The sequence below is a fragment of the Scophthalmus maximus genome, chromosome 16, assembly GCF_022379125.1.
Source record: "Scophthalmus maximus strain ysfricsl-2021 chromosome 16, ASM2237912v1, whole genome shotgun sequence".
In the NCBI taxonomy this organism is placed as follows: domain Eukaryota; kingdom Metazoa; phylum Chordata; class Actinopteri; order Pleuronectiformes; family Scophthalmidae; genus Scophthalmus; species Scophthalmus maximus.
The window spans coordinates 14,191,228-14,219,024 of NC_061530.1; the positions used below are offsets into that span (position 1 = coordinate 14,191,228).

Genomic DNA, 27,797 nt, shown 5'->3' on the forward strand with positions numbered 1-27,797 from the left:
GTGTGTGTGTGTACGTTTGTGGAGGATTGAGGATCTATTATAGGCCTAAGTCCACACCCGGCTGGAGAACAGCTGTGGGATGGTTGGAGTGGAGAGGCCGGGGTTTTTGGAATGAAATTTGTACTAGAGTGTGTGTGTGTGTGTGTGTGTGTGTGTGTGTGTGTGTGTGTGTGTGTGTGTGTGTGTGTGTGTGTGTGTGTGTGTGTGTGTGTGTGTGTGTGTGTGTGTGTGTGTGTGTGTGTGTGTGTGTGTGTGCGGTCGTTGTCAGTTAAAATCTGGGCTGCCACACTGGTCCCAGTCCCTGAGCCCTCTCACTGGCAGCCCAGCTTTGCATTAAACAGTGTTCCTTCCGCATGACTTGGTGACAATGCTGTGGTCTCAGCCCTCGATGGCCCCTATGAGGGGCCAACCTCCTCACCCTGGGGGCCAGTCAGCCACCCACACTGGTGTCGGTTGGGCCCCTGATTAGCACCTCACCTGATTCTCGGAGGAGCTGGCGTCATCCCCCAGGAGCTCGTTGCGCACCTCATCACTGTAGGCAATGCGTGACCTTTTCTGCAGCGGGAGGAGGATGAGGAAGAAGGACAAAAAGAAGAATGGAAAGAAGAAACAGAGGAGAGCAAAAAGAGAAAACAAGTGGGGAAATATGGTTTAGTACTACTGTTGATGCAAAAACACAACAGGCATTTCTTAAGCACGAGAGCCCCCTAATGGAACTCGGTGACAAAAAAAATTGAGTCACAGATGCAGTTTGTGTGTGTGTGACTGTGTCTGTACCCCTACAACACAAGTACAGACAAAAAAAAAGCACGTCTAGGCTTGTGCCTATGCCTTCATACCTTCTTCCAAGGTGATCTACTGTACCTGGTGCACTTGTGCCACAGAAGTGGTGGCAAAGAGCCCCCACTGCCACCACCCTGCCCACTTAAACAAATACAAGTTGAGGGATAAAGAACCTCATATTGTGTGCATGGAGAGGCAGGGGGACAGGGGAGAGGGCCAGGGAGACGCATTATGAGGAAGTATCACTTGTCAGCGCTAAATCTTTTCTGGGGGCTGTCACTGCTGTCATCCCAGTGCCGTGGCAGACTCTGTGATAACACCAATGCTGAGACTCAGACAGGGAATAATTCATCACCCATTGGCGGCCCATCGGATTTGGGGTTGCCTCTCTCGCTCTCTCTCTTACACACACACACACACACACACACACACACACACACACACACACACACACACACACACACACACACACACACACACACACACACACACACACACACACACACACACACACACACACACACACACACACACACACACACACACACACACACACACACACACACACACACACACACACACACACACACACACTCCATATAGGCTGGAATAAGAGGGAATGCCATGTCCAAAAAAAGAAAGAAAACAAGCACCCAAAAAGACACACACTTTTCATACACACTTCAGAGTGTGCCACCTCCGATTGTGGAAGAGTGGGCTGCCACTGTACCGCTTGTTTACAGACGCCCGACCCATGGAAAAACAGCCTCTTGGCATGCCCTCTAAACTAAATACACACCAGCAGCAGACACAGAAAGTGTTTACTAAGCCTCCTTCGCTTTCCCTCCCTGCCTTGACAGGGTTTTCGAGGTGGGCTGCAGGAGGTGGGCAAAAATCAAAGACAAACACACCAGCACAGGAATGAAAATATCACGTTTTTCTCAACACATTTTCTTTTTATTTTTCAACATTTGCTGGTCCTCAACTCTAAACAAATGAAACAAATAGGTAGAATCAGTGACAGAAACACCAATTACCTGGTGGGAATTTTTTCCCCCCTCAAATGCAGTATCCTTTCCCACTATCTTTCGATTATCAGTAAAAGTTTGAAGAAGCTATTGCAGAGTTCTTTGATGCTATCTTCCACGAGAACAGCACAAACCAAACTTGAAAAGCCAATCCTAACCTCAAGAGTGATGATATCAAGTTCCTTGATTGAAACAACTTTAGAACCAATCACCATTGAGCCAGTTGATGATTTTTATTTATTTATTTGTCTCTCCTCATAATCTGGAGCACTGAGTGGAAAGTCATGGCTGATGTGATGTGGCTGTTATTATCGTGATGGTGAGGGCCACAGTTTCTCTGGAGTAATTACCGACTAGACGGTGGGCGTGATTGACCCAGACCACAAAACCCATTAGATAAAGAGTGCACCCAAACAATAGTCAACCACAGGGACCTTAGCTAACCACAGATCGCCTACTGTGTGTAAGAGAGAAAATCCGAAGCACAGATCCAAATAAAACACAACATGGACCCCCCTTCAACACACATTACACAAGAGCGCTATGTCAAAATGTGCTGTTCAAGAGGTTTTTACAACTGTTTCGTATTAGCGTCATTAAGCACTTGATTCAATTATTTACTTTTACATTTGTGATTCTGATATGATATTTTACATTTCACAAGACAATTATCTTCCTCATCACTCTTTAAAATAAAATAAATACTACAGATATGGTGCTCTGTGGCAAATAAAGGTGACATGGATGTACACAAATATACATAATTTCGGCTTCTTTTCCTTCTTCTGGAATGCATGCTTTGATGAAAAGAAATTTAAATACAATTCTACTATCAGCAATTCTGTGCATTGGCTAAACAAGTGGCCACTGTGCTGCTGACAAAACATTAAAAAAGGAATTTCATTTTTGAGTAAAACTAGAAAGACAATAAGCATCAGTCTGAAGAAAACATGTACACGAGGCAGACACGTACACAAACATGTTATTTGCCAAGAAGACACCCACATATTTCATTTAAGTCAAGTTACATCTTAAAGAGCTGCAGTGCAACTTAGGGGGAAAAGCGACTTCACCGGTAATTGAAACGAGGAAGCCTCGGAGAAGCACCGATTTGAATGTTGCGGCTCACGTCGCCTTCAAACCATATGCAGGGTTTTTTGGTATTTCTAAATAGCTGTTTGTTACAGATGAATGTATCAGGCGTATCTGCAATGAGAACAGAGTAGATGTCATTGAAATGAAAGTGTTGCCGCTTCTTCCCCCTGTACAGTATACACTCCACTTTTTGGATCCCCCTCTGGAAAACAACAGATTCCTGAATGATTACTGCCTTCCCATTTGATGTAGAACATAAACATCTGTGACTACCCCCAATATTGACTGCCTAATACAATGACAGGTCTTCATTGTAAGTTAGGATGTCAAGTAAAAATGCCAAAAGGATCACTCTTGAGGTCAGGCAAGCAGATATGACATATTTGTTCTATAGTGAAATATTGTATTAGGAAAATGGTGAAAGTGTCTCATTCCTACAGCATATGAAGACTGAGCTCTGTATCTTTACATGAAACCGACTAATCAGGCTTTGTAATATTTAAAAGAATGAGCGCTTTAAGAAGATACCTTATTTTTCAGAAGAGAAGAAATGGAGCCTTTTTTAAATCCTTTTGAAAGGTCTGTCTTTTGTCACTTTTTTAATCTTGGGTGAGAATTTGCTTCTATTCCCGGAAGCACAAATGAAAAGTACAAAGGTACATCTTAACTTTATGCAAAGTGGCCTGCCTTTAAAACTCGGCACATCCCGTCAAATGCGGCGATAGAGGTGCTGGTGTCCTGTCAAAAACACACGTTTTACCTCTGTTGACACGGATAGCAGACAGAAAAAACAATTCTTCTTTACCCATCAAAATGTAATTACATATGCATGCATAACAATTCATATCAGATATGCTAATCAGTTTGGCATAATCCCCTGAATAGCGAACAATATTTATTTAAATATTACAGATATATTGATATTTCTTTTTGTATGCATTTTTTTCTCTAATATCGGTATGGAAGGGTATATACTGTCCAAATAAACATGATTTTTTTTTTTTTTTTTAATTCCTCCATTGTCCAGAAAAAAGAAAGTAAATCTTCAAAACATCTATTTAGAGAAAATGCAATTAATAATTGTAAAACAGCAACCTTCCCTAATTTCAAGTAGTTGTCGATCGTCATCTTTGTAATATAAAGGAAGAGTTCCCTATCTACAAAAAAAACCAATAATTAAAATCAAAAAAACTGAAATTCATATACACATTGCAATGCCCTCCAGCCATCCTCCTTGCTTTTTTGCCCAGTGCAACGAGTGACATAAGGACAAAAGCAAATAATTGTGGCGCCTGGAAAGCTGAAAAACGTAAACAGTTCGTTAGATGGGAAATAAAAGGCATAAAAAATACCCAGGGGCAGAGTGTAATGAGGGGCCCCGAAGTTCCTCTGCAGACACTATTCCCTCCACTTTCCCAAGCTTTTCCTTTTCTCCCTGTACACACAGCTGGTGGCATAGCATGGGGAGTAATTAAACATATTCAATTTAGTTAAACTCTCTGTTCCATTACAGGCTTTTTCACCAGGAGGAGAGCTGGGCATTTGTCCAGCTCCATGTGCTTGCCTTATCCAACTCTTTTTTTTTTTTTTTTTAAACTCTCAGCCTTGTAAAAGCTGAAAAATACCAAAGTCTAAAGTCATCTCTGAAAATGACAATAATGTGGGTTAACAAAATGTCTGTGTTCACAAGAATGTGAGCTAAACTCAAAAGGTTATCTATATCCCTTCCTTTCCTCCTCCTGCTGCGAAATTTTCCCAGGTGATGTGTGGACCAGTGCCAGCAGGTTCCACTCTGGCTCCCCGAGTGGGGGCAGAGGTGAACTGATGCGGCATGGCGTTAAAAGGAAGCTGAGACCTTTAAGCAGGCCCAACTATCACAACAGCATCTTAAATAATGCATCCGTGCTTAGCAGGGGTTTAACACAGACACACACACCAGACGCAGGCATTACAGCTGGCACAAAGGAAAACACACAAACTGTTGTCTTACGTCTTCTTCTCTTTAACACAAACAAATGAGGAGAGGTTGTTCAATTAAGTAAGAGCTCTTTTTTTATGCATTTGATATATTATCAGACAAAGGAAAGCAGCCTACAATTGGGATTGTCACAGGGGGGTGTCATTTGTGCCTTTGTTTTACTCTGGTCTTTGGTGCAATCAAATCCTCCACTTCTGTCTGTCGTGTGTGTTTCTGTGAGAGCACACGTGTGCACAAGGGTTACTGTATGTACGACGGAGGCTTCTATGAGCCTTTGCATCCTGGGGAAGCCTCCTTTGGAGAACGTACGCGCGCAACATATGTGAGCGGTAGCCTGGTGTGTGTTCTTTCCCCTAATAAAAGTGCAGCAGTGGTAGAGAAGCTGGAGCCTCAGATAACAGCATGGGGCCTCTCATTAGCTCACAGGTTGGTGCTTTGGTGGCTTCTACGCAAACGGCATTGTGTTCCACTGCCATGAAAAACCTGAAGCAGTCTCGCCAAGGCAGTTGTCGAAAAACACAAATAAAAAGGTAACTGATCAACCATGGCAATGTAATAAATAAGTCTAAACAGGTATGAGGTGAGGAGACTTTTTTTAAGGTTGACAGTACCAGTTTCAAAAACATCGTCACAAAAAGAAAAAAAACATGGTCAAAAACAACTGAGGGGGAAAAATACTACTCTTTTTTTATAGTAAACCACAAGTAAACAAGATTTTATCTCTGGGGTAAAATACCAAGTGGTTTACCAATTGAAGAGAGCTCTATTCTGATGGAGACCTTTCATGCTTGTAGCTCTGTGATACCGGTGGTGTATTTCCCTGTCAAAGTCATTTCTATTGCTAAGTACAGCCGAGATCAGTCAATAAGCCTAACGACTGTACCCACCTAGCGAGAGGCCAAGAGACGGCAAGAGGTAGGGGGGGAGTTGCAAGTGAACTCCAAACAAAAGAGCAAATTCAAGGAGGGGCTTTGATTGAAGAAGCACCATATACTTTTTGAAGGCCAGGGGATCATCTCTCAGTGGTTATTTCTTTAAGGCATGAGGGCCCGATTAAACCCAATATTAAAATATGGAGGCGCTTCTAATGAAAAATCAAAGGCCCTGTATCCCCTACCACACCCCCATCCTTCCCCCGTTTTCCGTCAGGTTTTCTCCCCTGGCCCAGGGTTGTGTAGGAGGGGACAAAAAGAAAGACGGACAGGAAGAAGAAATATGAAAAGAATGAAAGAAGAGAGCAAGAGAGGGAAAGAGAGAAAGTGGGGAAAGAGGGAGGGTTATAGAGATGAGGGACCTAGGTGCTGGTGGTGCAGACAGAGACAGACAGCATTGGTTGGAGGAGTAAATCAATAGAGCAGAGCCGTCGGGGAGGGGGGCAGCCAGGGCAAGGAGAGAGTAGAGAAGAGGGGGAACCGGCACAGGGGCCTGGGCTCCGATCACAACGCTGGCTTCTGGCATGCAGTGGGGAATAAAGTGGGCCTCCCCGGGTCAGCACCAGAGAAAAAGGTGAGATTAGAGGAAAGTGGAGGAGGGATTTTCACAGAGCAAAGATGGGAGGGGTGGCTGTTGGAGGATGACGAGGAGTGAGTGTGTGTGGAGGGGTGTGTGTGTGTGTGTGGGGGGGGGGGGTGCATTGCAGGATACCTGGCAAGCCAGGGACCAACCGGCCCATTAGCCTGTGGCTACCTACATATGGTTCACTGAACCCTCTGCTGAGAAGAGCTCCTCTCCTATCAGTCTTACCATCCTTTTTTAAAGAAAGAAATACCTTCACTTTTAACCCTTTCTCTGCTTTGGAAAGAGGCTCACTCCTGACCTCGATTTATGATTCATTTTTGTTTGATGTCTATTCTTGGAGTGTTATCTAAAATTGAAAAATGTAATAATAAAAAAAAAACTAGACACAAAGGGAGAGGAGTCGGGCCTGCTGAGCATGTGCGTGTACGCATCCATCAGTGGACATGCACATAGAAGACTATCTTCTTCAGTGCTTTGCCTTTTCTTGTAATGTGACCATTGTTGGTGCTGAATAGCTAGCTTATTAGCATACGAATACAGCAGCACACACAGGGACTTAGCCAGATCATTATCTCCATATATTTATGTATACTTTGTTATTTCACTAGCAAGAACACATTCAAATGCTGATGAGGCCAGTCAGGCCCCTTTCCAAAGCCCTTCCAACATGTGCCCTCCTGAACTTCCCAATACACTCACCCGTTTCCTGGGAGTCGGAAGGTTTTGTACTGGAATTTGACCACAGTGGCTCAAAAATTATGAGAAATAGTGGTTATAGTTATAGTTTAAAAATGAGAAATGCCCAACTGAGGGCAAGAGAGAGTTGCTTTCACATCTGAAGCAGTTTCAAAAGACAAATAGAGCAAAGAACATTCTATATTGAACCCAGGAATAAACTGTGCAGTTGAAAATGAGCAAAACATCTTGTATGTTGGTCATTTATTTTCAAAAGCAAAATTAGCATAAAACATAAAAGCAAAATTAGGAACTACACAAATTAATTTAATGAGCAATTTAATAATTAGATTGTTTTTTTAAGAGGCAACAGATTTTGTTTTCTTGGCCATTTGATACGAGCAAGTAAAGTAGAGCATTTATGTGAAACAGATCATTTCTGAATAAAAACATACAAAGACAATAATGTACAAAAAGCTTGACAATGCAGAACAAACAAGTGCTCTATGGTGATGTGGGAAACAAAACTAAAGAGTTTAGTCTCACTGCAGGAGTAGGCTGATGATCTAATGGTGGCCAACCTCTGGGATAATTGGAAAAAAAAAATCCCTAATTTATCTTCCACAATGTAATTCTGATCAAGGCCACAGCCAGATTCCACTGCAGGCTTCAAAAACAAACCGAGAAAAGGCAAAACTGTTGGTCGCTGAGAGCAAAACCACTTCCCCTTTCTTTCTGGCACACTCCCTCATTAGAAACACTTAGGGTAAGAGAAAGAAACCAAGTTTAATTGTGTGTCTGCGTGTGCGTGCGCGTGTGAAGGCGGTGTGAGCAGGGGTTAAAACATGTGTAAACATGGAGCTTTAACTATTAAACAACACCAGTAAAGATGCAGTGTAAAGACTTCTTCCTCTGTTCTCTGAGACTTTCTTATTAAAAAGCAAACGGGACTGCCTAAAAAACGGAAGAAAAACCCAGACCGCATGATTCATAATATATTTCATAAATACTTCATGCTCCTCACCATATTTAAGCCAGTCTGGCAAAAAAAAAAGGGAAAACATTGTCACCTATTCTAGTACCCGCTTGTCAGCACATCACTGGGGAGTGGGTGTCACATGTCACTTCTGGTTTACACTACTGCGTGGGACAGGCTCGGTGCAAGGAAATCGGGGGTAGGACAGAAAGAAGAACAGAAGAAAAAGTGATGGGGAGGTGGAAAGGGGAGTAAAGGGGGGGGGGTGTTATCATATCATCGCCCCGTGTCTTTATATTTTCCCCCTTATTATCTTTGGCCCCCACTCACTCCAGTCACTCAATCACACAAGCCCCGAGGACAGCGAGGGGACCTGGGAGGCCCTTCGCTCCGTGGCAGACTCAGTTAGACGAGTGTCTGAAAGCTATACTGATCACTGTCAGTGTGTGGAAGTACAGCGACTTTGGAGGGGCCAGGAGAGATAAGCGAGAGAGGAAACGATTGCGAGAAAGGATAACGGACAAATTTGCACACAACCCCCCCACAAAAACAAGAAGAAAAAAACCCTGTGCTCCAGGCATAATTCAGATACCACATCCATCCAGACAAGTGTTAATGTAAAGAGACGGAGAAGGAGTAGGGGGGTGATCTGCTTACAAATTATAGTCTGTGTCATTTCTACGAGTCAACTGCTGATAGGAACTTATTGTGTTAATGACAATGAAGGGACGACAGGCCAACTTTTGTGGGATGCTCATCTTAGCACTGATTATTTTATTCATAAAATTGTTCGTAAACATTTTTCTTTGTGATAATTTTGCACTTGTACTTCCAGTAACTGTAACACCAAGTTAGTAAAAGTAAAGGCAACACTCGTGGAAAGACTTGCTGCTTTTGCAACTGGGTTTTTAGTCCCTGAAATAAAATTCCTGTAGATCAGTAATAACTTATTTTTTTGTCAGCTTGCACGACTATAGTAGCAGTGGAATATAAGGTTGGAGGCAGTTGTAGACCCTGACTCTATTAATGCTGCCATCAAATGTTGACACCAGTGTCATGCTGTTCAAGTCAGGAAGGGACCACTCATACTTTGCCCAAAATGGCCATTTTGGAATCAAAATGATAACTACAGTTTACGATTATTTGTTCTGATTGATTCCATGTTAACTAATTACACCAGTACATTTCAGTAAAGTGATTACTAATAAGCCTCGACAATAATGTAAAACAGGTAAAATATTATATTAAATTTTGATTCCAAAAAGAGAATCAACAAACTATTGCACGTGACATTCTGGTTTTTATTTTGAACATGTTTTTCCCCTGACAATGAAATATGAAAATGGAACTCAAAGACAAGTTATTAGTTTGTCCTTCTTGTGAACTGTCCTCCAACCCAGATTTGACCCACTGCTGCCTTTACGTCATCAAACCCATACAAATACATGTTTCTACAAGGCTAATCCGCAAATGAATCCCATCTTAGTGACAATAAAGACGACATGGAAATGCCAAAAATCCACAAAGGGCTTGATGAAGACATACTATGCACAACAACCTCCAAATGAAAGACAGGATTCATAAGCAGAGAAGAAGATCGGTTTGTTTACATCTTAAATCTGCACTCAGAGGAAATATAGGGGGGGGGGGGGAATCCCAGTCAATTGAGGGAGTCTTTTTATGACTTTTTTGAGTGATTAGACTTTAGTGTCATTGATGGGTTGTTAAGCAACAAACTGTAAAAAGAGTGGATCTGCCTTTGCTCCTCTGTGTTTAATAAGAACAAGCAAGCCAAGGCAACCTAAGGCGATTCAAAGTGTCTAACATCCAACAAATGTTGGTCTGTCATGTTGTTGCTTGCAGGAGTCACCATAATGAGGACAAGGGGCAAACAACAAGAACCCTTCAAGATGGATTACAAGAAGGCAAATCTATAATCACTACTTGTGTGGTTAGCGCAGGAAGTACAGTGGTGCTAAAATCTCCCATCAAAACCTAAATCTCAACATAGTTATCAGCATTTGTTTTAGAAAATGACATTTAGCTTCTTAGAACAAATACACAACTTTCTGATGTATGACTTTGCCAACTCGTATATCTCTTTTTGAGGTTGCTAATTGTCCAAGACATAATGAGTTTATGACCATTGTCAGCCAAAGTTGGACAATCCCTGCATCCTTGAATTGTCCATGACCGCTTATCAAACAAATTCAACGTGAACATTCATACAGTAAGTAATTGAAAAGCCCCCTCATCTTGGTCTATTCTTCTTGGTGATATTTTGGGGATGCTCTCCAGATACATGAGAAGATATTACTATACTTTGAATGAAGAGAAAATAACAGTTCAAACGCTGAACTCTGAATTAGAGCAGAAAGCGGTCACACCGAGGCAATACCCTATACTTTACATTGCATAACAAAAACCTTAGAAAATGATAATTCATTGCCAATGATGAACACATTACGCATGACCCTCGGATGCAGTGGCAACAAATAGCTCTGGGGTTTGGAAACAGAAAAAAGTGACTTGAGGAAAACTTGAAATATTGTTACTGACAACTCAAACATGTAGCCTGAGCTCTGTGTCATAAAAGCCAAGAGTCATTCATTGATTCTTTCAAAGCAAGTCAGTATATTCTGATAAAATGGGAACAAATAATTAATCAACTAGAATGGCATGGATACCATATACCTCCACCAACGGCCAATAGTCCCTTTTAAATTGAATCACACTCATAGATATCAGTCCCCTTAATATGCCAGATTTATTTATTTTTTCCATCAAGATCCATTAATCAGTCCCTGGGATGTCAGTGAAAATTGCAAAAAATATATCTCCTGTCTCGCAATGTTTAAGAAAGTGATAAAAAGTTCCTGGAGGATCAAATTTTAATAGGTTCATGTTCCATCCTTCCACTATGTTTAGTGGAAATCCATTCAGTAGTTTTTGCTTAATCCTGCTCAAAACCAACCAACCAACAAACAAACGGACAAGGGGCTAAAACATAACCTCCTTCCTCCTTGGCTAATATAAGATAATGAAGCAAAGACGAATGTTCCAATTTAATTTGCATTCAATTTGATGATTATCATGAACTTATTTTATTTCCACATTTCAATCAAAACATTTTTCCACTGACAGGTTTTCCTTAAAAAGTCCAATTCATTAGATATGGCACTCGATGTCTGCTGCAATTGAAGGCTAAATTTCAAGCTATCTCTAGAAGGTCACTTGATAACCACTTGTGAAACTGATATATCAAGGTTAAAAAAAAATGAAATCTGTACCAAGAGCCTTTTCATTTCATTCACCTCAGTGTACCTGGCAAATAAATTGTTTAATATTTCAAGGTTGGCGGACTCTTTGGAAATGCATTAATTATGTCTCTGGGTAGACAGTAGGAGTATCTAAAGGTTTTTACTAAAGGAAAAGGCAGTCCTGCTTGACCGTGACTGTAACTCCCAACAACACCCCAACACACAGTCAGAAAGAGAGAGTTGTAGCTCCGCGACATTTGGCCTCATGATTGAATATCGGAAAACACAAGTGGGAACAGCTATTGCAATATCCATAATGGAATAAATGTAAATAGGAACGAGTAAGAGACAGAAGAAAAACACTCCATCATAACTCAAACCTCATTGAATAGGTTTGTTATGAAGTCAAGTGTACTTCAGGTGAATCACAATTTGCCAGTATCACATATTTCACGTCTGTGACAACATATTTACCAATCTCATATCAAAATTGAGTTATTATACTGTATGTGTTTTAAAAGGAACATTGGTGCGTGAGGATGAATGGCATCTCCATGGTCCTTGATGAAATAGTATAGACATGAGCATATTAAAAACTAATTAACAATAGCTCTCTATTCAGCCAATATTGGGGTTGATCAAAGGATATTAATCTTTCTACTTTGTACTGCCTTGACTACTACTGGCATGTGTTCCTACTTAATGACAGAAAAAATAGTTCAACAGTGTTCAACAGTGAAACTTGGCAGGGCTTGATACTTTACCATTATCAAGTCAAAGATCCTAGCACACAAACACCCTCAAATTTGGACCACAAATGTTTCAACTACTGAAAAGACCAAAAAAAAAAGTGAACTCACCTCCTGAAACAATTTGACTCATATTTTGTTTTGTTCCTTAATTAACTTTAAGGGCATGGGAGACAAAATGCATACATTGGAAAGCTACAACAATGGATTTAGCATGAAATAGATTTTTTTTTACCACAAGGACATTCTGGTAACCTTATTTCCAGTCTCTATTACAGAGCATAAAGGATGAGATCAGGCATAGTAATAAGTGGAAGGATTTATCATAGCAAGTCCACTCAAACATCAGAAGGGCAAAGTTATTGGTAAATGTGCCCAATATTGTCCTTGTCATGTACCTTAAGCATAAGGAAATTCTTAGAGCAACACCGCCATCTGCTGCAGAAATAGATCAACAACCATAACAACTAATGCCAGCAGGAGGCAGACTGACACTCCAGCCGATCAGTCTGCTTATTATCTTCATGATTATTTGCTTGTTTTTTCTCTAAAAGTGAAAAAAGTATAATCTACTGAAGCCAAAAGATGATTTTAGAAAACTGCCCCGTTTCGACCAAGCAACACTCAAAAATCCAAGGATGTTCTATGGACTATCGTATACAGTATTTACTATGTGATAGTAATTGTGACTATGCATTAACTGAAAAAACATTTTAGTTCTACATCTTATATAATCCACATTAGACCCCCTTAATTAATGTTAACTACAGGTTCATTCACATTTACTGAACATATTCAGCCAAACCATTTTCAATCAAAAAAATCAAAATATGTACGGACAATAGCAAACACCAGGACAAACAAAAACACCTAAATCTCTGAGCCAATGTTGCTTCATGAAGCTTAAGGCTGACATCTCATCGTGCCCACATTTACAACTAGCATGATACAGACTTTGAGTCAGATTGTCAAAATTGGATTGTATTTTGTGCGACACAGCAGACATCTGTGGATCCCTACCTTCCCCACTGGGACAGACCAAGCGTGGCCCTTTGAAGATGGTGGCTCTGTTTACCCGATAGATTTCATTAAATTAAGCTTACGTTGGGCCTCTTCTCTGCCTGATCAAAGCCACTGCTAAGAGCCATGCCATTGTGCTTCCCCTAACTTTAACAAGCTGAATCCATCAAATTTTTAATTTTTTTCTTACACTCCAGCTTACACCTTTTTTAGTCAGACTGACATCCCCTTTGGCTGACACAGGGCCAGTTTGTTGGGGCCCAGCACCATTAGAGTACCACTGTCCCCTCTATTATCACAATGAAGCTGTCAGCCAAGCCAACAGAGCTACATCTCATATGTACACCTTTGCGATGTCTGTGCGATAAATTGTCTTAAGCTGGGTTACGGAGGTCGACTCAGTCCGAGTCTGGGAAGGAGCAGAAATTGTGTCTCAAGCTGGCACACCGGTGGTAGGAAGACTTCAAACCGTGGGTGAATGGGAGGATGAGAGAGCAGGTTAAGGGGGGAGACACCCGTGGGAGGCCAGTAGGGGGTGGGGTTGGGTAGTGAGGGAGTGGAAAGGCCTTGATATCCACGGAAAGCACAACAAAGCCGGAGCTTTTTACATTAAAAAGAAAGGAGATTGCCTTTTTTCCACTAGACGCCTTACGAGCCGAGTGTCATGTCCTCCCTAGGCCTGCAGGAAGTGAGAGGCTGAGCTCGGCTACAGCATTTGGCACATCTGAGGCACATCTGAGGGGGCTGAAGTTCTTGCCTTCTGAACACTTGCCTCAGATTTACAGGGAACCAGACATACTAGATGTTACTGTGCCAAGTGGATGATCCTTGTTTAAATGTACACTGATCTGACCAGACCACACGGAGGTGTAAAACCAGGGGAGTCATAGTAAGAAGCAGGTCAATATCATTTTATTCTTTCTGCAAGCAAAAAAATGTGACACCTAACTTATGCTGCATTTCAATATATTGAGGCCTGACACATAAAACATATATATAATCTGTCAATTATGCAGCAATACGCGAGTAAAAATTAAGAGCAAATCGATCTTAGTTTAATAGCGTGAGTGCAGGGCATTAATGCAGGTATTGGAAATAAGCACCAATATCAGCCACAGCAGGTGTTAACTGCTTGATGATTAGGCACGGTAAGTGTGGGGAGAAGAAAAGTTAAAGATTAATCATCAGCCAATTAAATGCCCACGGTGAGGAAAGCAAAACGTCTTGGCACAGAGATCTCCTCTGTGATCTCCGTTAGCACATCTCAGTGGTGTGCTCGCAGATCACTAGCACGATATCTCCATCCACGCAGGTTGTTTATGCATGTTTGAATGTTTGTTCTGCTCCTGGAATAGTGAGGACGCGGGGGGGGTTCGTCAGTTGTTTGTCAGTTGATGTCAGGGACATGTAGTATGAGATACATGGGAGTTGTATGTCATAATTCACAGCATTATCGTACACATATTTACTAGAATATGCAAATATATATTATTCTCACAAAAATATTTCACACTTAACAGTTCTAATTAGAATGTCTTCACCTATAATCAGAAAAGCAGTACAAAATTCTGCATTTTTAAAATTCGGTTTGTGTGATTACCATTATTTCCATTAATACAACAAAAGAGCTACAAAAGAGAAAAAGTAGGAAAGAAAGTTAACATTTGAGTTAAAAAGCTAAACCTTTAATGAGGTTTTGAATGAAGTAGGTTGATAATTTTGCTGAAATTCTGTCAGTCTTTCTGAGATTTCTATGTAAAAGTTCTTAAAACATCCAATATAGTATTAATTTGTCTAACCCAAACTGAGGTTGTGGTTTCGTTTCAGATTTGATTTGTGGGATGTCTCCTCTGCCCCGGAGCTCAAGGTCAAATGATTTCACAATACAGGTTTATGATCACGTGAGCGACGGCACAACAAAACTGACAACAGGCAACAACAAAAATATAAAGATATACCTAAAGATCTTTCTTGCGAGGTAAAGATCTGAATACAATCAAGAAAATACAATATTTTGCAACATCAGGGTGATGAGAAAAGACAAAGACGACAAAAACAAGCAAATGGTTCATTTGCAACAGATAGTTTCTTATTTCTTTCATATTATTGATTTAGTGGAGTACCTTGAGAAATATTGGTAGCCAACATTGTGAACTATAGAAAGTGACCCAGCAGACTGCTCTGTTCATAAAGCTTTGATATAGGCTAGAGATCAAGTCAACACATACAGTGATTTATGAATTACTAAACAAGGCCAGATTCTGCAGCAACAAAACAAACACACACAACCTGTTCTCGATAGGCATCACTTTCAAGTTCAAATACAAACAGTGAATTAACCTCGGTGGATGAACTGCTGAGCTTCAGCATTGGTCTGCTTGTGTGTGTGTGTCTGTCTGTGTGTGTGTGAGGGAGTGTGTGTTTGGTTGGGAGTCCAAACAATAGATGTGCATATAGACATGTGACAACTTTTAACTGCATTAGATATAAATGTACGTTCTGGAAGTCACACTTTATAAGAGGATTTGCAAAATGCCAATGTTGCACATCACAACAGTAATGTTTCAATGATAATTAAAGATTTCATGAAGTGTTGAAGTACTTACAAAGTCTTTTTCGAGCTTCTCCATTTCCTGCTTGTAGCTCTTCAGTCTGCTGTTGTACATTGCTCGACTCTGGATGGGAATCTCCCGCACCTCCAGGTCCATCTGCTCCAGCTGAAACCCACAGTTCATCCACTTAACTCAACATTCAAGCCATTTTACAACTTCATCACTGAAAAAAACATTTTTGAATAAAAACATTACAAACTGACAGGGTTTGAGATCATTCTAATGCCAATTTATGTCATAATGTGAAGGAACCAGCCTGGCGAAACATGTACTTTTAATTATAATCATTTTCATAGCACTCCCGAACAGATGCTATAACAATCTAGGTCTCCCTATTCTGTAATGATCATTATTTCTCTTACCATACCAAGCCTCAGAAAAAGGTTATATATGACAAATAAGCTGCTCAGGACAACTCTAAAAACTTTATAAAATAAGTTACTTCAACAGCATTAAATTTAATATGATCCAGTGTTGGTAATAAAAAGAAATGCCTCCTGCTTAGTGCTCACATCACTCAGCTGTGATAAAGGTTGCAACAGAGGCGGTCTGTTCCTTAAATAAATTCACAATCAAATATGAGGGCGTCTTCAATGCAGCGACATGCACAGGCCCAACAATGTCACAGTGAATGAAGTAAAAGTACATTTGATGCGTGGCTAGACAGGTCTCTCTGTGGCGGATTTTGAGGGAAACTAATCACTGTGACATAACAAGACAACTGCAACAACAATTTGTCTCCGTCAGGTGACTTTGCTCATTTTTTAACAGCAACAAGAAGACTCCCACCTCAAGATAATGGCTTGAAATGTGTCATAAGGGTGTCACTTAAAAGAAGATTACGCGAAAGCAATCATGTGAGGAGGAAGCCTCCCCTCCGCCATGTGAAGTGTGCGCGTGTCTGCATGTCATGTCACCACCAGGATAATACAGGTGCTGTTGTCTGGTGCCAGTGAAAATTGTCTCCTCCCTCGTTCCACAAATTCATTATTTAGGAAATGGGAAGAGGAGAAAATTACTGATCAAAGACATACCAACTCTCTGACTTCTTCAAGCTGTTTGTCGACATTTAGAACCAGCTGTGTCTTCTCCTCTGAAAGGGAAAAAAACAGCAACATATTGATCAGCCGACAGAGGAACAGCGATTCATGACAACAACCCAACTCCCCCACAACAGGGGAAGAGACGGGGGAGAGGGAAAGAAAGAGGCTGGGAGAAAACAACACACGAGGACACATTTGAAGATATATTTACACATTCTCTCCACACGACAAGCCAACATTTGATGTCTCTTAGTTATTGGCGTCAGTGAGGCCTTTGTTGGTTTCTGTTGAGGAGCAGTGAGACACCTCGTGCCGACTCAAAGGGAAGGGAGGTGTCAGCTTTGCTCACTTGCCAGAAGTATGAGTCCCGCTCAGAATGACTAATGCACTGCTCTGCACCTCACCCCGTGGCTGCTCTTCCACGTTACCCATTGAAACTCATTAGGACTGGCGAGAGTTCCAAAGAGGCGTGTAAACTACAGTTCATCCCACTGTTATTTAAGGCAGCAACATCACCGCTTGATTTTCTGTACGAACGAGAACTGGGCTTTGTTCTGAAATTAGCTCTTTGCCATGAAAGCAAATTGCAGGAAATGTAGAGGTTTGGTTTAGTTGTATAACAAACAAGCATCGACACATTTTGAAGAAGATAATAGCAAAGGAGATTGATAAAAACTCGAAGCAAAATTCACGAAATGTGTTTGAAAACCTACATTTTAACCAATTAGTAAGTCATTGTTTAAGACATATGGTGGTTAGCGACTCTGCTAGTCAGACAAAATAATATTTTAAGATATGTACCCTTATTTTTACATTTTGAAATGAACAGATAAAATTCATTAATGAACAAAAATCATTAAAAAAGTATTGATCACAGCCATGGTGCAAGGTTTACAAGAGGACAACATATTCAACAGTCACATGCATTGTGATATTGCAATAACAGGGATTGTGATATTGCAATAACAGGAAAGCCATTTTCACAGTAGTATTGCTGCTATCATTAACAATGGCTCTGTAAGTCATAACAGTTGGGAGTTTCCCAAGTTGATGCACATAATAATTCAGTACTATACTAAATTCACTAATCATAATAAACTGCAGCACGCTTAGTGTCTTCAAACTGATTTGGCATCTTTTTTGGGATTTCAACAGAAAAAAGGTGATCAAAGACTGATAAATTAAAAAAAAAGCTTAACAATGATAAATTTAGATGTTTCTATTTAACCAAAAAAATTCAACAGTCCTGATAGCAAACATCCAGCATTTTAAATAACTGAAATGCAAAGTCAAAAAAACTTCATATCACAAAGCAACAGATAAAATCTTAATTTCTCAGGCACCATGGGCCAACATTACCTTTTGCCAGGTCTTAAAATTCATTTTTAAAACCCATGTCCGACCTTACAACCTACACAGTAAACAGCCAGAGGCGATTCACTCAAAGGTGAGATGGTGCTTCCTTGCTCAAACTCAAGCCCAGGCCAGAGGGCTGTGAAATATGTATGGATTTTTACTAAGACTACAACCTGCTGACAAATGGATGAGGAGTTTTGTACACAGAAATAGAGTAAATAACAAACAAAAAATAGGGCTTGGACACTTTTTTTTTTTTTTTACTTAAAATTGTTCCATATTTGAGTTGCAATGACTGACAGCCTAACTTTTCCCATGAACAGTCAAAGGTCGGAAAAAATGTCGTTCATGTTTCATGGAATAAGGCCCATTTCATTGTATTCTTATTCAAATATTCCTTGAACCTCAGTTTTTGGTGGATGGTAACAAATAAATATATAAACACATTTATTTGACTGTTATATGAATGAAGACGGCCAAGGACATTTTTCCCCCCACACGCCTTGGCCATTATCAGCAATTGTGCACATGTGAAATAGAGAGATACAACAACAGCAATGACAAAAGGCCTTTGTCTGGAGATATTAATGCATTAAAAAAAAGAGGGCTGTAAAACCCCAGGCAAAATTCGGCCACTTCAGGAAGAAAAGCCAAAGGGATTTAAGAAAGGATGAGAAAAAAAACCTTAATGAGGAGGAAAGGAATTGAAATTCAACTAGAAACTGTTCCGTTGGTGGCAGAAAACATAGAACAACTACTCATGGTTTCTGGCTTTGTACATATTCATATGGGCTTACTCTGACACAGTTAACAGATGGTGAGAGGAAGCAATGTGGAATTACTCTGTGGAATGGGCTGCCATGAATCTTCAAAGATGCCAATTCCAAACCAGAAATATTCAGTCAGCCAAGGTTTTGTGCGAGACAGTGCCCTTTGAAAAACCAATGAGCCTCGAGTAGAAGATAAACATCCTAAGTAGGGGTTAGAAGCAGTTTTTAGCAAACAAATCTAAAAGTAGTAGTTTACAATGGGAGCAGTTGTCAAGAGATGGTAGACATTTTAGCCACAACCACAACTACAGTGGCTCATGTGAAAAATATTGATGCTTGATGTCTTACACATATTTTAAAAATATACAACCGCTCATTTTGCTCTATAAAATCAGAGTGGAACTTCTTTTTTTATGGTGTTAAAAACTGTCAATTTTTTGTCAGTTTTTTTTATTATTATTTTTACATAATTCGGTGAATGCAAGCTTGTTGACTATTAAGCTCCACTTTTAAATGCCATACTCTGTGCAATCCAAATTAACATGGTCGTATGTGCATTAGAGATCTGTGTACATAAGGACAAAGACAAGCGCAAATAGGCCACAGAGCTTGGCAGAGTTTCGGTACAATGATGACCAACTGACGATGTCTGCTTTTAACGCCTCAATAACTGAAACAGGGGCGATGTCATGTGTTTGAATGTGCGAATAAAGCGTCACACGGTAAACATATCCCTTGATCTTGTGCTGAATGAGCATCATTCGACCTGATCAAAAATAAAGTTGTAGACGAACAAAAAAACATACAGTATAAAGAGACAGTATAACATATAATGAATCAGCTATATAGGAAAACTTTGACTGAGGAAAGTTATCGTATGAGAGTCCGAAGCTTAGCCCACCTAAAGGGTATTTTGTTTTCTGTAAACACTTACTGTAATCAACTGCAATATTATTATTCTCATTTGGGGCTTACATATGAAGGTATATAGCTGGATGGACTTAAAATTGTCCACAAATTAGGATACAGTAAAACAAAAAATCTATTTTTTAACATGGATTGTTATTAAGATTTCCCCTGTTTATATGTCATGTTTGTATGTCACAATCTGAAATTACTTTAGATTTAGCATTTTTGTGAAAAGGGATTCTGAGTAGAAATCAATATCCATCCTCTTGTTCAAATCAGATTGATCAGCCAGGTGCACTGTCATCCCCTGTACTCTCCCCCTATTAATGTATTTTCTTTAAAGCACAGGAAGACTAATCGATTAACTTTATAGACCTGCGTCAAAATGAGATTAATGCTTCATTTGTTGTTTAATATATGCATCCATATCAAACAGCCTCAAATATTTGTGAATTGGCAATACTTGACAGACCCACAGTACAACGTGCTTTTAAAATTTGTTGTGGTGCACACAATGACATGCTGTATACCTTGTGAACACAGAAACTTAAATCAACAGCATGGGTGATATACAAGTGCAAATTACAAGGAGAAATCCCTGTATTCAAAACAAAGCAAAAAAAAATAAACAACCCAGAGCTTGTGGCTGGTCATGTGGGCTGACATACAATGTGAAATAATGTCATTTGTCTTGTCATTGGTCTTTCCATCTATTTTTTATATCCACATATTAAATTTCACAGTCACCGGGGTGGAACCTGTTCAAACATTTATCGGCGCAGAGGGCAGTTGAACATGGAACTCATTCACACACACACACACTACGCAATTGAATCCCGACCAGTACACCTGATTTACATCGTCTATAGAGAGATAATAGAAACCAGCAGACATATTACTTGTCATAGCAGTAAAAGCACAAATGTAACAACTAACATTAATGATGGCTCTGTTATATTTGAGACCGCATGCACAGCACAAGGGGCCCTGAGGAGTGCACACAATTAAAATGCAGCAATGATTAATGCTATTTAATACACCTATGTTTCTCCTGCTATGACATAGACAAGTGTCTGCCGGCAAAAAGGTTGTTCTCCAAATAGTTCTGACCTCTTGTTGTAAGGTGACAGCACTTACAACCCTAGAGACAATGTCAGGAAGTCAAACAGTTGTATCACAATCATGCCCATTCATAAAAAACCGTTGGTTTTAAAAACATTAACTAAAATGAATAGAGGTAGAAGTCTGAAAAAAGCATTCATACCTTAACTAATGGAGAACATACGTTGTTATTTGCCATTCATGCACCACTACAGGAACATTGTTGCTGTTTTATCAATAACTGTGACATTTTTTCTTCACAGAAGATAATATGCCATATCGCTGAAGTAAGCTACACCTCCTTCCGTTAGCTCGCAGCTAACCGATAGCTCGCTACAAGCTAAGCGGTTTCGGCTCACGAGTGCAACTGTCTTACCTCCACTTAGTTTGGGAATTCTGCCAATTTTGTTGGTTACTTCTGCTGTGGCGGTTCCAAAGTCCTGCTCGTAGGCTTCGAAGTCTGACGACATGTTGACGTTTAAGTTTAAAACAGGTGGTTTGCTCTGCCTGACAGTTAGCTCCGGATAATAACAACAAGGCTCGAGTGGAGTCCCTTCCGTGAGTCGCAGTGAAATATGTTCGACAGGGACCCGGAACTTTGTAATTTATTTGTTTTCCCACACTGGAAATGTTACAGCGAGACGATGTAAAATATTCCTCACGTTTATGTTAATTGTTTATTTTTAAATATATACATTGTTTTCGCATTTCTGCCCAGAAATACATTTATTAACTTAAAACGAGTCTGCTCGAGGGTACTTGTTTCTGACACACCAAGAACAAGGTTCCCCTTTGTGCACACATGAAATTGCAGAAAGACAACAAGGAAGTGGCCAGGTTAGTCGTGTCATTTGACAGCTTTATTCTCCATCCATAGAAACCCTACATACACATTTGCAAGTAAGCATTTTTTTTATGTCTTTAATGCGCAGTATTATCCGTGTTTCTCTTGTGTTTCCTCCAGCCGCATACGCTTGACTTGACAAGCTGATGGATGAGCTAGCTTACTAGCTAACCGTGAGCCCTGGTGCTAGAAAGAATAAAATAATATTTAGCCACAGGTGTAATCATTTTTTTTTAAAAAGCCAGAATCGTCGCAACTGTCTGACATGATGTCTGATCGATGCCAAGTGTTTTCTGCTTGATACGAATTCGCTTGCTTGGTATCATACACGCTAATTACTCAGGTGGCTGTCGAGCAGATGCTGTGGATTTACTTCCAGTGTGTCATTGGTCTAGAAATGTGTTCATGTGCAGCTGGAGCACGACTCGCACTGGTGTATTATTTGCGTTTGACGTGTCTTCCTTTAAGTTCACCTTTTAGTCCCAGTTCGAAAATATTGTAATATATGGTTTAAATCTAAAATGCTAAATATCAAGGATTAAAAATGTGCAATAGAAATACAAGAGGCGGAGAAATATTGTATACGTTCTGATATAATGATAACCGGAGCCTGACCGATGGGCATTTTAGGGGCTTATACCGATATTAGGGAGTTAAAAAGAAATCCCATTACAATACATTGGTGGATGAAAAAATACCAATAAAAAATTGGTTTGGATTTCTTAGATGTCATTATCAAACCAGTATGAGAACGACATTTAATTGAGGCTTTAATATTTTTGGGTTTAATCATGAATCTTATTTTAAATTACTGTAAATTTGAAGAAAACACAATAACGACCAAATATGTAGAACTTGAATTAATAACATAAACCTTTTTTCCACGTTTTCACGTAAATGTAAACATAAATGCACACATTTTTCTGCAATGTTTAATCAGTAAAACAAAGGTCTTGTATTAAGTAGGTGTACTCAGTAAACTGACAACGTGTATGTATAGTACAACAGGCACACTCTCTATACGTCAATCGGTGCAGTTATTGTGAACATGGAACAGACTCAAGATAGTTCATATGTCAAATTTAATGATTTATTGATATTTAGCGGGGGAACACCCAAACATATATAAAGTTATGTGATAGTTTTGACGCAGTACATTACCTGAGCATGAGCATCACATCAATGTTTGCACTGTTAATATTTGACTGTTTAATACATATGAAATGTAGCAGCACTGACTCTGACCAGACCCTGGATAACAGGCAGAAAATTGGATGGATGGATTGATTTTTTAATTTTCACTCTTTGTGTCCTAGATGGGGAATTTGAGTTTGTTACAAGAATAGTGTGCTGCAAAGATCGGCGGGAGAGGATGCTGCTCTTTGCCAGGGCAAGAAACAATGGGACACGAGGAGCCCCAGTGACTCAAGTCCAGGCCAGTTGCCGGGTTCCCAGAAGACGAGAAAAAACATGTGCATTGTCCACACCGCTGACTTTGCAAGATAGCAGAGGAACAAATTAACAAATTTTTTGAAGCTTGGTCAATACATTTCGAGACTTAATAGCCAAAATATTAGTAGTAAGTGTGGCAAGAAAAATGAACTTCCTGGCGTATTTTGTGACATTTGAGAACCTCCATGAGGTCCGGAGATTGTGCCACTGGGGTCCAGTCATTGCGCTGTCTGTCATTGCTATATGCTCCACCATGGCAATTCTGGACTCCATTATCTGGTACTGGCCTCTAGACACTACAGGTGGCAGCATTAACTTCATCATGCTCATCAACTGGACAGTCCTTATTCTCTACAACTACTTCAATGCTATGTTTGTTGGACCTGGGTACATCGCTCTTGGCTGGAGACCAGTAAGTACAAAGCACTGTGATGTTTTTCTACACGTATTTGTTAAAATTGTGTAAAGAACAGTTTGGTACCATTTAATGCAGAGTGACATAATTTAAAATGTTGCATTAGAAATTTGACATATTTGTTTATGCCAAAACAGGAGAATCAACAGGAGGCCCAGTACCTACAATACTGCAGAGTGTGCCAAGGGTACAAGCCACCCAGATCCCACCACTGTCGCAAGTGTAACAGGTAGTTTACATTTAATTCCAAAGTAAGAAGAGGTTTTATATCACATTTGAGATTCACTTAAAGAAAACTCAAGCACAGAGATGGAGCCATGATGGGAAATTTCTGAGATATCTGCAGAGAGTAACTAGAGCTGGCTCATGCTTGTGCATTTTCTGCTTCTGTGAAGTGCACCCCTTCAGTGCAAGTATTTCTGCTCCTGTGGTGCTCTCAAGTGCTTGTGTGGCTTTTAAGTGAACCCTTGACTGATCCTAATAACTAAACATTGCAGTAGACAAGAACAGACAAACATACAGAACCCTAATAGACCTCATTCTGTCACATTATCTGTATTCTTATTCTTAAAAAAGATGCAGTGTGGGTTGCTGATGAACTTGCCACTCTATGTTCTTCCAAACAACCAGTCGATTCCCCCAGCACTCCTCTCCTCCTCTGCCTCCCCTCCCACAGGTGTGTGATGAAGATGGACCACCACTGCCCCTGGATCAACAACTGCTGCGGCCACATGAACCACGCCTACTTCACCAGCTTCCTGCTGCTGGCTCCTCTTGGCTGCTCGCACGCTGCTATCATCTTCATTATGACCATGTACACGCAGCTGTATGAGAGGGTCAGTAGTCTCCTCACCCAACCACAAAATGCTATTTATGGCTAATTGTCACCACAGCTTTTTTTCAAGGCAGAGTTACCTGGTCTATTTTAGCATTTGATAGTGACATCACCACTCATATCAAGCTGTGTTCATTGTCCTCACTGCAGATTTCATTTGGCTGGAGCACAGTGAAGATTGATATGAGTGCTGTGCGTCAGTTCCAACCCCTCATGCCCTTCAGCGTGTCCGCCTTTGCTGCCACACTCTTTGCCTTAGGTTTGGCACTGGGTACCACAATTGCTGTTGGCATGCTTTTCTTCATACAGGTAAATGTTTCATGAGGTTGCACTGGTGCTTTCAATTAACACAAGCTTTTGGCTTTGTAATGTGATGTTTAACACAATCATTTTAGCACTAACACCCAAAGCCAAAGCCGGATGGAGCCAGAAAGAGAGAAGTAAAAGAAATGGACGGCTGTCTATTTGGTCCATTAAATATCCTAAATTCTAATAGACATTCACAGTGTATATCTGGGAGAAGGATTAAGGGAGATATTTATAAAAGAAAATATAAGTTGCGTCTGATAATGAAACGGTCTGTCCTTTTCAGATGAAAGTCATCCTTCGAAATAAGACCTCGATCGAGTCCTGGATCGAGGAAAAGGTCAGAATATCTCAGTTTCTTATGACGATATTGTTGATGTAATGTTAATGGTCATTTAAGTTCTGGATTGATGTTTTTCATCAAACAATAATTTAGGATGTCACAGTCCATTTTTTAATTTTAAAATGTCCCTTTTTGACCAAGGTACACAAGTTCAAGGATCATCTTGTCAGTACATTGGTTACACAAATTTGACACCACCCATACACACACCGGATCCATTGAAACACTTGCCCACACTTTCAATTCCTGTGTCTTTTCCACTAGGCCAAAGACAGAATACAGCACTACCAAACAGGGGAAGAGTTCATCTTCCCTTACGACCTCAGCAGCCGTTGGCTGAACTTCAAGCAAGTCTTCACGTGGTCAGGGACGCCCAAGGGTGACGGCATTGAGTGGCCTGTCCATCCAAAGTGTCACCAGCACACCTTAACTGTAGGTTCAGTTTTATTTTTTGGACTTGGGTAATACTTACACTGTTGTTTTTGTTTTGACTGTTACTGTCCTTGTGTGCACATGTGGAAAGTCTTTCTCTGTTAAATGATAAGTTATCTTAAATCTGTAGAAATTGCTGTTAGACCAATAGGAATGTGATCAATCCTACCCCTCACACATTTCATGTTAAACAGTGAGATGAAACTTTAAAAAATTGTGCTGTTCCTCTTTCAACAGATTGAGCAACTGAAGCAGAAAACTGATAAACGAGTGAGAAGTGTAAGTACCTGCCAAACCCCTACTGTGACACCCATGTGGTGTCTATTTACATAAAGCCCAGACACAGGAGAATACTGGAGACTGGACTGACTAGGCTTTGTGTGACTTTAGAGAAAAGGTTTGTATTGTTCACCGAGAAACTGAGCTGTTTTATGAGAGTGTGAGCAGTTTTAAGGAAATCAGAAATGTCATAAAAGCACGTCATTGTCGCTTACTGTATCTCAGCCTGACTGCTGAAGTATCATATTGACCAGAGTCAGAGTTTCGTCTGATCGATACTAAATTGTCAGTGAATGTTTTCCAAAATAAAGTATTGCATCAAAAACAGAGCTTGTACAATGTCAGCTATGCTCAGACACGAGGGTCTGCATCAGGATTTTGCATTTCTGAATGGAAAAAAAAATTTAAAATGTAATCACATAGAACAAGAATTATTATTACCTTTAAACCTCAGGAAAGACTTTCCTCCACCACACCTGACTTGGAAATAGATTTACAGATACTAAGAAGGAGGGTAAACAACCTTTTTTTATTTTTTTTATTTTAAGAAAACAAATTGAAAAAGCCAGTTAACCTGCACTGTATAAACAGTCACACCTATTCAGAGTAGCTACTGACTGCACTATTTTTAGTTGAAGTAAATAATTCAGATTGTCTATTTCAATGCGATTGTCTATATTTTAATGCGTTAAGATTTAGGAGCATGGCTTTATAAACAACGTATCTTGTCTGCATTGAGTTGTTGTTAGTAGAATAACCAGATATCCTGTATGACTCGGCCAGCAGGTCCAGTACAGGGCAGTGGAGGACTATAATGGGGCTTGCTGCCCTCTCAAAAAGGGTCTCCAAACCTTTTTCAGAACCCCTTGCACCGAGGAGCCCAGGATCCCCCTCAGTAAGGGCGACACCATCCTAGCCACCCGTGGCACCAAGTAAGTTCATTTGTTTGACAGAAATAAAAAAAAGAAAATGGTGCTTATAATGATTGTTTGTCCAAGAGCCTGTTTGGCTATGCTTCCAGTTAAGGATTTCAAATAAATACAAGATTAATGAACCAAAACTGTGTTCTTTTTGCTCATGTGAATTGTGTTTTTATTCTTTTTAGATGGTGGATGTACGGAGACAAAGTTTTGAATGATGAGCAAATGAGAGGTAAAAAACCTATGCTGTTGTTGAATTTATCTTTTGGTTTTTTTTAGATTCAGATTAACAGGGCCATTTCTTTCTGTTTGGGCTTTCAGTGGGAGAGCGTGTGAGGGGATGGTTTCCAAGGCGATGTGTGGAGAAGTGCCATTACGACACAGCTGCCAGTGATAGCACCAGCGAAAAGAAAGTGAATTGATGTATTTCAACTGGCTTTATGTTGAGCAGGGGAGTCAAACTGTACAGAAGGTGTCCATCCGTGTTCATAAACATACGTCCACCGAAGATGTCATGCCTAATGCTGCAGGATCCCCATCAAGAATTGCATACTTTGAATACAATTTCTATTCCAACTTTAATTTTTTAAAGAATCATAATTCTCTAAGTCCTACTGAGCACTTTGCTGTCAATGTCTTTAGAGATTAGAGAGTTCATGAGAAGGACTGGTCCCCTTGGGTTCAGTTTGACTCCTCTGACTTAAGTAAGACCCAGCAAAAGTCTTAATTTCCAATAAATGCCACCAGGCTTTAATGTGACTTCATTGTGATTATGTTACTTTTTACTTGAATATGTTGTGTTAACTGGTTGATGTCCTTTTTTGCTAATTATGCAATGCCTCTGCCCAGCTTACACCAGGGCTTCACCATGCAACTCTTTCTACAGTATGGAGATAACACCTAATTTCCTTTTATTATTTTTGTAAAAACAAATTGTTGGCCTCGAAGTATAAATTGAAAATTAAAAAGTTCTTCTTCAAGAGATATTGTTTGCCTCAGTCCTCTTGATTTGTATAAATTCTAATTTCAGTAGGAAATACTGTACATGACATTGAGGATGTACTGATACAATTTCATGGGATCTTTAAGATAATCTCT

At 40.1% G+C, this 27,797-nt stretch overlaps 2 protein-coding genes across 7 annotated transcripts in view; one reads left to right on the top strand and one right to left on the bottom strand.

Annotated features, from left to right (window-relative positions):
* Nucleotides 1-21,441, bottom strand: part of vti1a (vesicle transport through interaction with t-SNAREs 1A) — a 103,989-nt gene extending 82,548 nt beyond the window's left edge. For all 4 annotated transcript variants that reach the window (XM_035613262.2, XM_035613263.2, XM_035613260.2 and 1 more), the window contains exons 1-4: nucleotides 21,250-21,441; nucleotides 16,729-16,787; nucleotides 15,689-15,799; nucleotides 478-555 (exon numbers count right to left, since the gene is read on the bottom strand). In XM_035613262.2, the coding sequence (XP_035469155.1) occupies nucleotides 478-555; nucleotides 15,689-15,799; nucleotides 16,729-16,787; nucleotides 21,250-21,343 (342 nt within the window). In that variant the 5' untranslated portion in view covers nucleotides 21,344-21,441. The remainder of the gene's footprint in view (nucleotides 1-477; nucleotides 556-15,688; nucleotides 15,800-16,728; nucleotides 16,788-21,249) is intronic.
* A 40-nt stretch (nucleotides 21,442-21,481) lies between these two features.
* Nucleotides 21,482-27,683, top strand: zdhhc6 (zinc finger DHHC-type palmitoyltransferase 6). Of its 3 annotated transcripts, none has more exons than XM_035613259.2 (11): nucleotides 21,482-21,773; nucleotides 23,034-23,581; nucleotides 23,722-23,813; nucleotides 24,261-24,420; nucleotides 24,570-24,728; nucleotides 25,012-25,065; nucleotides 25,333-25,500; nucleotides 25,738-25,779; nucleotides 26,566-26,711; nucleotides 26,885-26,931; nucleotides 27,021-27,683. In XM_035613259.2, the coding sequence occupies exons 2-11, from the start codon at nucleotides 23,315-23,317 to the stop codon at nucleotides 27,119-27,121; spliced, it is 1,236 nt and encodes a 411-aa protein (XP_035469152.1). In that variant the 5' UTR covers nucleotides 21,482-21,773; nucleotides 23,034-23,314; the 3' UTR covers nucleotides 27,122-27,683. The 3 variants fall into 3 exon arrangements, with proteins under 3 accessions (XP_035469152.1, XP_035469149.1, XP_035469151.1); XM_035613256.2 differs by having other exon boundaries at nucleotides 21,484-21,773; nucleotides 26,563-26,711; XM_035613258.2 differs by having other exon boundaries at nucleotides 21,484-21,710; nucleotides 26,563-26,711.
* Nucleotides 27,684-27,797: the final 114 nt, after the last annotated feature.